Consider the following 11,449-nt stretch of genomic DNA (forward strand, 5'->3'; position numbering starts at 1 on the left):
TATAATTTTAAATTTATATGTAAACTCTACTGTGTATTTCTAATGCATAGAAATATATGATATTAGTGATGTAAAGAGTTTTAATGCACATGCATGATCAAAGACACAATTGCCTCTCAACACTTTTTTCACATTATTTTCATCATTATGTGGAGGGTATATTTGTAATTAATTTTTTTTTAATAGAAATTATGTAATGCATGTTATATATGATACACTAAGTCAAACATTACATAAGAAAAAATCACAACGTAACTAATTCAAGTATAACTAATATAAACATTTTTAATATTAGCATTACAAATATACCACACTCAACATTATTATTATACTTCATACCAAACAACCACTTAATAGTTTGGGAGACTTCTGTACTTGTTCCAATTTATCTACGACTGTTAAAATGGCTTGATTCAGTCTATTTAAGTTAGTTCATGCATATTTTTAAATTTAACCGATTAGATTCGACTAACTCATCATTTTGACGGGCCATAAAACAGTTAGTCCAATCTATCACTACAAAGGTTGCGGTCCTCATCGGGCAACTCACTATTTAATTTTTTTTAAAAAAAAACATATTTTTAAATTTTAATTTAAAATGCTACATATATGGATCAACGAATTTACTGAGACTTTAATTTAAAAGTTCCGTTCTTAAGCAAGCTCCAAAATTCATAACATTTCCCCATTAAATTATATGTTTAACCTGATCGATCAAACATGCCTAGTCCATATTGAGAGCTCTAAATTTCATTTAGATAAAATTTTACTTATCAAGATCTCTATTTTAAACCTTTATGATCGGTTAACTGAATATATGTGGCAACTTCAGGACTAAAGTTAGGACAAAATGTGTAAGTTACATCTGAATTAAGAGAGTGAGGAAAATTAGTTTTGATCCAAAAAAATAACGTAATAAGAATGAAATAAGAGGAACAAAATAAAGTTAGAAAAAAGGGCTAAAAGAGCATTCTTTTGTCGACTGTCGACCCCTCAAGAAGTTACGTCAAAATTTTGACAAAACCTCTTTGTCTTTTCCTAGTAATGTGTCACATGTTAGCCATCATCCATGCACTCACATCAGTTTTCCTCTACTAAATTCATTTTATAATCCAAAATTAGGAGATCTAGAAATGAGATATCAATCTTTGATCCATACATTATTTTAATTAAGTTGGAATAAAGATAACATTACAACATAAAATAATCGCACAAAAATACATAATAAGATAATTAACTTGAAGCACGTACGAGTGTTGAAAAATTAAAATGGTAGCCACAATACATCATCTATTATAACATTTGAGTTTCTACTGCCTGGATCTTGATGATTATCAGAATCTGGAGACAAGCAAATCAAGAATTGGAGATAATTAGTGCGTTGTTGTATACCCCAAACATCAAATAACTATATATAATAACAATATCATGAAGAAGAAGGAATTAAAATATTAAATAGTTCAGAATATACCAGCTTTAAATGATCTCCTTTTTGTTTCCTCTAAGATAGGGAAAAAAGGCGCAGCCCCTGAGAAATAAATTAATGTACGTGGCATAACGAAATCAATAAACAACATTGTTATGCTATAGGTTGAAAATATGATTAACTAATAGAAGTGTTCTCTCTAACAGATTAAGCTTTTAGATGAGATGATCACATACTTCAATATGGTATCAGATCGCAGATAGAGGCTGCCACCCAAAATTAAAAAAAGAAATTTCACGTGCTTGGCCATGAAAAAGAATCAAACCCGCATGTGAGGGCGTGTTGAAAACATAATTAACTAATAAATGTGATCATCTCATCTAAAACTCTATTTGTGTACATGTTGATCCAACAAAAACATCTTTCTTTCTGCATTCATCCTCGAGGTATTCTGAGAACACAAACCATTCATTGACATGGAAAACTACCAAAAGATTGCAATCATCATAGACACTTTTAGATGAGATAGTCACACACTTCAACACTATACAAGCACATTAATTTAATTAATTGAGAAAATTAAAAACCAAAAGTATATAGTATATATAGTAACATTTGAAGTTGTAAAATTACTTGAATCTGCAGAAGTTGAAGGTTGGTTTGATTCCTTGAACAACAAAAATCCCTTCTTCATTTCTGTTACAGATGACTTTGGCATATTTAGCCAAGTCTGTCAGAAGAAAGTAATATCCAGTATAAACACCATCCACAAACATCATTAACATAGTAGACGATACAGATTCTTCTTCATCATTAAGAATATTCGTAGCGTCTGCATGGATGAAATTCTTGGAATTCACTTCCTTCCATCCACCATTTGCTTCAATTCTGATAATGCTATGAAATTTGTCGGGTCGAGCCGGAGGAACCCAAACTCTAATTTCAATATCATCTTTGCACCTATTTTCTATAACTGTATGCTTAGCACCCATTACTATTTATTTTGTTTTATCAATACTCGTGTATGAATATTATGATGTGAAAAACCCTCCATCTTATAGTATGATGATGCCAAGTGTTGATTGGGAGAAATATTACGTGTGAAATATGACAGTGATGACATCGGAGAAAAAAAAATATGACAATGGCATCACAATAAAGCAAGCACAAGTTTAGGAAAATGGTAGAATGGATAGTCATATAAGTATATTATATTATGATGTGAAGGGAAATATTAATAATAAAAATATCACATCACAATCAAAGCAAAAGGTTTATTGAGAGAAAAAAGAAGGGTATTAACAGCTTTGAATTTGCCGAACTCATCATTCGTGACCTAGTGAACCTGGGTCTCATGGGTGAATTTTCTAGTTTGTATCAGCAATATAATGACATTATTATTTTTTTATGGATGTTTTGTTAATTATATCTTAATTTATATCAATTTTTCAAAATAGATATATATATATATATAATTTTTTCAAAGTTAACGAATGCACGTACACTCACTCAGAAGGTCCACCTCTTAATAAATAAAAATCTATTTTGTGGTCTCATAGTATCTTTATAACTTGTCTCTTTTCTTCTTATTCTTACTCCTCTTACCCAACCTTCCATTCACGCATCTCTCTATCATAAACTGCATTGTCTTTTTTGTTTTAAAAAAAAAAAAGAGAATACAAATAGTTATTTAAGTCAATTAACAAATTTAAAATATAATTAATTATTTCCCCCCATTTTGTCATAACAAAATAAAAAGTCAGCAAAAGCAGTGTTTGAAAATTGTCGTTCTTATTTTCTTCTCTCTCTCTTTAATATTACTTTTCTAATGTAGTTTATTTTCCTTTTTTCTTAATACTTCTTTATGTCTATTTATCAAAAAATTAAATAGATTAATGTTATTTCAAATTTAAATTTAATTCACTATATATTTTAAAAGAATTAAATTAAACATGTGTTCTTTAACATCATAAAAATTCAATTGTACTATTTTAGGATAAACACAAATAGTTATTTAAGCCAATTAACAAATTTAAAATATAATTAATTATTTCCCCCCATTTTATCATAACAATTTACAATTAATTATTTCCCCCCATTTTATCGTAACAATTAAATTTTCATGTAATTTTAAAGCACAAGTTTATTGAGAAAAAGAGAAGATACCCATATACGCCTAAAAGTCACTTTCAAGTCTGACTGAATGACCGCCAAAATATATAATGTGTACCTATTATTTTTTATTTTATTAGGTTAGAAGAAGTAGTTGGATTAATATTGTATTGGTATATATAAACAGCTGGAGAAAAAAAAGAATGAGTCAACATACTTTTTTTTTCCTTCACCCTTAAAATTCTTAAAATTCAGTCCACGGTTGCTTTTTGGAAATTGTAGGACTCATTTGAATTTTTTGCCTTTATGTCCTCAGGTTATCTTTTATTTGCAACGAAAAGTTGGATTTGACATATAAAATAGTAATTATTTTATTATACTGCCTATTAATTAATGTTTAATATTATATTTTGAAAATTAAAAAATAATTTTAAATTAAGAATAAAACATGTAAAGAAGTCAGAGTGCTAATAAGTGGAGAAAAGTTAGAAAGTTCGTAAACTTTAGACCTTGGAAAAGTTGGAATGAGAGAAAAAGGAAAAGGAGTAAGTTAGAGAAGAGGGTGAAGTAGGCAAAGAGAGGGGAAGAAAGAGAGCTAAAAACGCAGATAAAGAATAAATAAAGTGGAGTTCGAGGCTTACTTTTAGGGATGGTTTGGTATGAGGAATAAAAATAAATAGTTTTGGGATAAAAAAATAGTTTAGAAATAAAATTTTGGTGTTTTGTTTGGTTGTCAGCTTGGAATAACTTATCCAACCATTTATACCATAGTGATGGATTAACATATCCCATGGGATAACTTGTCCCAACATAGCTAATCTCAGAATAATTAATTTTGAAATAATTTGTTCCTAATCAAACGACTCTTCATAATTTTGAATTTGTGATTGTTTTTTTTTTTTTTGTGAATTGATCTTCACAAAACGTAGTACGTAGTCCTTGTTGTATGATTTGATTTTATGATTCTATAAGACCTAATTTCAATTAATGTTATGAAGTTGTTTATATATATATTATCTCTAAGTGCTAAACGTTTGACATTGTTTGAACCTTTTATATTGCTAAATTCAAAATACAATTGATATAACATGTCATTACTTTTTGCATGTTTAAAAGTCCAACTCTTACTTTGTTTTTTATTAAAACACGAAATTCAATATTCTACGCTATATAATTAATTAATATATGAATGAGTTCTATTGAATCAAGTTACTTTTTCTCTTTTGTATGATTAATAATATGTGCTCTTTTTTTTTATATAAAATAAAATAAAATCGGTAACTTTCTTTGGATATTTTTTGAGTGATGAATCTATATTAAATTAATAAGTTTATGTTAATCTATGTAATTAACTTTGATTGTTGAACATTGGCTTCAGTTAATTGCAAACGATTAACGTTTAGCAAACAAATAGTAATGTATAGGTTAATATAAAAAGTGAGCTTTGAAAACTTCATAGTTTTATCACTACTATATATAGTAATGGTAAAAAAAGAGACATTTATACTGATTTTTAAAGTATATTTTTATGTTCTTAAAGTGGAATAAAATATTCTCAATGTTAATGTCGGCTTCCACTTTTTATTATTTTTATTAACAACTTGATCATGACAAAAATAAAAATAAAAATAAAAATGCTCTTAATGTTCTACAAGACATTTTTTTAATAAGATGACTAATTGTTACAATTTTTTATTTTCTTGCAATAAAATAGATTATTATAAACATTAATATCCACTTTAATTTTTCATTTATTATCACCCTTGATGATAACCAATAAAAAAAGTACACCATTGAATGTTCTACAAATCACTAGATACGTAAGTCCGTGCCAGCATGAGCCCAATATATCTTACTTATTTTGTCGTAAATTATATGAAACGGATGAATTTAAGAGTTTCTCAAATTTTTATTGTATATTTTCTAAAAAAAAATTAAGTTGTTAATTATTGTGACTTATAAAATTCACATAAATTTTAAATAATATGTTATTCTCTCTATCCCAATTTATGAGGCACAGATAAAATTTGAAGAGTTTTATTTGTTGTACTTTTAATTTTTTAAATTCAATGACATATGCTCTTTTCTACTAATAATATTAATGATCTAACATTAACATTAGAAATACAAAGTGATTTACAGATAAAAAGATGGAGAAATAAAGTAATCAAACAAATTACTTATTAAGTAGTACCTATTTGATATGTTTTTTGTAGTAAAAATTTACTTTCTATATAGTAATAATAATAATTTAACTATATAAAATAAAATATTTTTCAATGACATTTAAAAATTAAAAATATATTTATGTAAAATAGAAAATGGAATAACTAAAATATGAATACGAAATATATTTACGTAATATGAAATATTCCTTTTTAATTAACACTAAATTAGATAAATGATGAAACGTGCATTTTAATTTAATGAGATCACATTAAAAAAAGGAGAGGATTGAATTGGCCCCACCAAAAAGCTATAAATGAGTAAATTGGCTGAATTACAAATAGAAATAAAAAAACGACATTGCCTAGGTTCAATCCAGGATCTTGCACATGAAATATTCAACTGTAACCACTAAGCCAAGCAACTTTAGATGATGGGAAGCACACATGTTGACAACCAGCTGTGTGCTTCTAGCCTCTTATACTATATAGAATTTTTTCGATATCATGTCTAATTGTTATAAATTTCTAATTTTTGAAATGGAATAGACTATTATAAACGTTAATATTAACTTTCATCTTATATGCTTTTATCATGACCAAAAAAAAAAGAACTTGATATTCTACGAGACATATTTTTTTGATAACATGAATAATTGCTTTAAGAATTTCAAGTATTTTGATCATGACCCATAATAACTACGAACTAAATGTTATTGTGGAGTATTAAATGTTGTTATATTTTTAATTAGAAGGATCGTGTTTGAATTTAAAATATGAAATTATCTTTGACAAGGAGTTTTTTATCCTTCAAAACATGACTTTTCTATATGAATTTAAATTAATCAGGTTTCAAATAGCGAATAATGTTTAATCTCATACAATACCCAAATAATGATATCGAACAAAAATAAAATGAAGTCAATTTCTTACTCTTCTATCGGTGAAAATTTGATGTATGCTCAAACTTACACAAGTTCATATATTAATTTGTAATCAGGATAGTTCTGAATTTTTGGAGGCAACAATGTATTTACTAAGAAGACTTTGATATTAGCGACAAATATATTGATTCGAGGGCTGTGCCGTACACCGTGACAGAAGCATGGACATATATGTCCCTCATGAATTTTGAACTGAGAGACAACGGGTGTGTATCACTAGGTCTGACATGCATCACTATACTTGACATTGCATATCTATAACCTTTGAGAACTTGTGAGTGCATTTATATGGAACTTGTGATTGATGGACTTGATATATCCTGCGTACCATTAATATGTGTCATGTGCTATTTAAATTGTGAACTGTTAGGTTGAGCTAATTTTATGCAGATTTTAGTTGCGCAGGTTCGGTTGGATTGGTAGGAGTACTCATATCCTATATACACAACAACAAATTCGATTATCAGGGACAAATAATTTCGTCACTAAAAATCTTGTGAGACGAAAAATAATTTGTCAATTAGTCGTCACTAAATGTGTGTCGCTAAAAGTATACTAAAACGATTTAGTGCTTCGTCGCTAAAAGTATTATATTAACTACAAAAAGAAAAATCGTCCCCAAATGCTTAAAAATTTGTGACAAATTTATTTGTCGTAAAAAGTATATTTTTTGTAGTTAATAGTATGCTTTGTCACTAAAAAGGTTATTACTAACGACAAAATTATATCGTCGCTAATTATTTTACTTCAATCAGTGACAACATCAATTGTCTCTAAAGTTAATGTATTTCGTAGTTGAACAAAATCTAATTTCGTCACTAATGACTATATTTTATATACAAAAAATTATTTTGTTCTTAAATATATTAATTAGGGACAAATTTATTATTATAAAAAAGGTTAATTTTCGTATTATCTTCTCCCATCTCAATTTATTTTAACCCTTCCGAGGAGCTCCTAATACATAATGCTTTCTTGGGGACTCAAACTCACAACTTTAAGGTTGGAAATGAGGAGTACTTCTCTATGTAGGACTGCCAGGGTGTTTCTACACCATTATCCACCACGATGGCTCCCCTCCTACAGATGCAAAACAATATCGAAGTGCAATTGGCAAGCTCCAGTATCTTGCATTTACTAGACCGGACATAAGCTTTGTTGTTAATAAGCTCTCCCAATTTATGAATCAGCCATCTCATAGGCAAGCAGTGAAGCGCCTCCTTCGGTATTTCAAATCAACTATCCATCATGGGCTTTTTTTTCACCATGGATCTAATGCTGCCCTTCATGTTTATACCAATGCAGATTGGGCAGGGGACCACGATGATCGTACCTCTACTTCTGCTTATGTTATCTGTCTTGGCTTAACACCAATCAATTGGTCATCAAAGAAACAAAGAACAATCACCCGATCTTCAACTGAGGCCGAGTATCGTGCCGTTGCTCATGCTGTTGCAGAGACAAATTGACTTACCAATCTTCTCAAAGAATTTCGTGTCTTTCTTGATAATGTACCAACAATCTACTGTGACAACATTGGCACCACCTACTTGTGCCAAAATCCAGTTTTCCACAGTAGAATGAAGCACATAGCCATTGATTTCCATTTTGCCAGGGACCAAGTTGTAATGACCCTCATGGTCATTTCTGTGTATTGCCTTCTGTGTGTCATTTAGAGCGTTCCTATAGCGACCCCAAGTCATTTATGACTTGCTGGGACTGACAGTTCGGTCACCTGGTCGTTCGTTTGGTCTTGGTGCGAGTTTTTGTGTTTTGGAGCTTATGAACCTTGAACGATCATTTTCGATCAAAAGTTCAAGAAGATGACATCGGAATCCAATTCTGACGATTCCATCAGCTCCGGAAGGGTCATTTTAGGCTAGTAGCATGGTCGACATGACTCCCGAGGTTTTCAGGGTGAGTCGGTGCGATTAGGCGTTTTAACTTTAAGTTTAAGCCTAAGTTTGACTTTGGTCAACATTCTGAGTAAATGCGCTCGGATGAGAATTCCGTCAGCGTGGTTAGCTCTGGAATGTCGAGTTTGGTCTAGATTGACCCTTCTTTTGTGTCTGGAAGTTTTCGATATCTATTCGAGCCCTTTTGTGGGTTTTGACTTAAAATGGCTATTGGAAGTGGGACCCACTTTTTATCGAAATGACCTCTGATGGAAATTTCGACTGCGCCGTTGAGTCTGGAATATCGAATTTGGTATGATTGCATATCTCGTTTGCGTGCACGGGGTTCCGAACGAGTTCGGAGCACCCCGTCGGAGTTTTTAGTTTTTGGGAAATTGCAGAAAATCAGCAACATTTCCCAAATTTCAAACCCTCATCTCTCTCTCATCTCTCAACCGATTTGGGTGATCCAAAAGGCAAAGTTGTGAGATTTTTTGAGGACAACGCGTTGGTGATCTCGGATAGTGATTTGGAGTCCCCGTTTGAGGTAATTTTCGAAAAATACCTGCTGCCAGACCCCTTTTGTGAGCTTGATTTTGGAAATTTTTGAGACTTGTTTTCTTAGCCATTTTAGATCCGATTTTGGTGATTTTTGAGGCTATCTTGAGTGGTTTTTCGAGGAGAACATTGTGGTGTTTTCAGATTTTACTGTAGATCACCCATTTTTGGTAAATACGCTGAATTAGCTGCTGTCCCATTTCTAATTTTTGAGAAAATTTGAGTTTTAGTTGCATGTTGATATTGTGTTGTTCCCGAGCCCCGAATTGTGTCCCATTTTGGGACATGAGCTGGGGGGAACTGGTTAGGACCTACTTTTGGGGTTAATTTCGGAATTTCCTGCGCGGGTCCCACGATTCCCGTTTTGACTACAAAATTGACCCGTCTCCGTTTGTTGTGATTTTGGTGTCTAAACGACCGTATTAAAGTTGTGACTCTATTTTTGATAGCGGGGCAGCGTTTCGAGGACGTTCGGAAATGGAAAGCTCCGAAGAAGTGATTTTGGAGCGCGTGTGATCGGCCTACAGGTAGGCTATGGTTTCCCTCTCTTAGACTGAGCTCGAGAATGTGAATGCATGTTGATTAGTTGGGATTTGGGTTGGGTAGTTATTGAATCCTACATAAGCGTTAAGAAATCATGTTTTCGGCATATTTCAGGAATTATCGGGTAACTGTGAGCATGCTTTGTGTTATTAACGGACCCTCATCGCTATGTGGAGTGCTTTCATGCTTAATTATTGTTTATTTAAAGCATGTTGGGCCTTAGTTTAGGTTTGACTAGGGCTTGCCTTAGAAATACATTATTCGGATCCAATAGGCCTTAGTTTTGCCCCGACGTCGCTCGGCCGGCTTAGATCCCAGTAGACTGGTGTAGCAGACTTGAGTCTGATAGATTGGGCCTTAGTTAGGCGATACACTTGCTCTGACTTTAGTTATCCTTATTTTCCCCGATGTTACGGCTTCACGAGTTACATCGGCGACACTAGTTCTACTTCGCGATTTGAATTTGATTTTCGATTTGGTTCCAAGGACTTACATTGATTGGCTAAGTATGGACGGCGTTCCACGGACATTTATGAGTGTGGATCGATTAGGACTCTTTCAGCAGCTACATTAGCACCTTTATAGAGCATCTGGTTAGAGTTCCGGCCTCTATTGCCCAGATACTTATATAGAGCATCCGGTTTAAGGTCCGGCCTCTATTGCCCAGATACTTATATAGAGCATCCGGTTAGAGTTCCGGCCTCTTATACTTGTTACTTGTGATTGGTTACTTGGGAACTTCTGGTGAGCATCCGGTTCGAGGTCCGGCCTCCGTACTGTTAGATTCTACTAATTAGGGTTGAGGTTCCGGTTCGATGTTCTTCGTTCTTGGGTTCGTATATGCAATTCTCTTTAGTTATAGTTATTCTGTGTACTCGTCGGGCTTATGAGGGTCCGTCGGGTTTTTATTTAACTTGCGCACGAGTGTACCTTCTGGGCTTATGGGTGCCCAGTTAGGTGTAGTTAGCTTATAGATTACTTTAGTTAGTTCCTTGTACACTCGTGTGCATTCCCTTGTTAGTTAGATTTTAGTTCTTGACTTCGGTTTGTGTTATTCCTTCTTTTCATATTGCCTTTACTTTTCAAGTTCAGTCGGCCTATGATGCCTACTGGGTACCTGTTGTTTTGGTACTCATGCTACGCTCTGCATCTATTTTGTGATGCAGGTCCGAGCACTAGTAGCCAGCGTTGATCGAGCTTGGAGCAGTCTGATCCGGAGACGGGAGTGAGCACACGATGTTTTGTACTATTTCAGTCTCCATCTGTATATATAGACTTGTCTTTTACCTTTCGAGACAGTCCAGTTTCTGTTGTCCACTTTTTGGAACTTGTACTCATTTTGTTAGTAGCTTTGTACTAGTGACTTCCAGGTTCTGGGAGAGATCTTTATTTGTATATATGTTTTTGGTTTGCTTCCGCCTGTTTATATTGTTAATTGCCTACTCTTGTTTAGTTTCTACCCTCAGACCCATTACTTGTTGTTCCGGGTAACGGGTTGGCTTACCTACTGGTGGGTTGTAGTAGGTGTCATCATGACTTGAGAAATCGGGTCGTGACACAAGTACAACGTCAACAACTCCGGATAGTACATGTTCACTCAGCTGATCAGCTAGCTGACCTATTTACGAAATCTTTATCCAAAGCACAAACTCAATGGGCTGTCTCCAAGTAAGGGGTCGTTCCACCACCCCTAACTTGCGGGGCATAAAGAAGCTAAATGAAGATGGAATATTTTCCATATCAGTGTCATATAATCTGATTTCATTATTGTATATTCACTGATTCTTTACCTTAAATTACTTGATA

General features: G+C 32.7%; 1 protein-coding gene across 1 annotated transcript; it reads right to left on the reverse strand.

Moving 5' to 3' along the window:
• Positions 1-1,476: 1,476 nt before the first annotated feature.
• LOC125838589 (uncharacterized) lies at positions 1,477-2,418 on the reverse strand. The gene is made up of 2 exons (XM_049517647.1): positions 2,060-2,418; positions 1,477-1,528 (listed from the first exon to the last, which is right to left on the reverse strand). The coding sequence occupies exons 1-2, from the start codon at positions 2,416-2,418 to the stop codon at positions 1,477-1,479; spliced, it is 411 nt and encodes a 136-aa protein (XP_049373604.1).
• Positions 2,419-11,449: the final 9,031 nt, after the last annotated feature.

This window comes from Solanum verrucosum, unplaced genomic scaffold (genome assembly GCF_900185275.1).
Source record: "Solanum verrucosum unplaced genomic scaffold, falcon-dt-bn FXZP01000182.1, whole genome shotgun sequence".
Taxonomy (NCBI): Eukaryota; Viridiplantae; Streptophyta; class Magnoliopsida; order Solanales; family Solanaceae; genus Solanum; species Solanum verrucosum.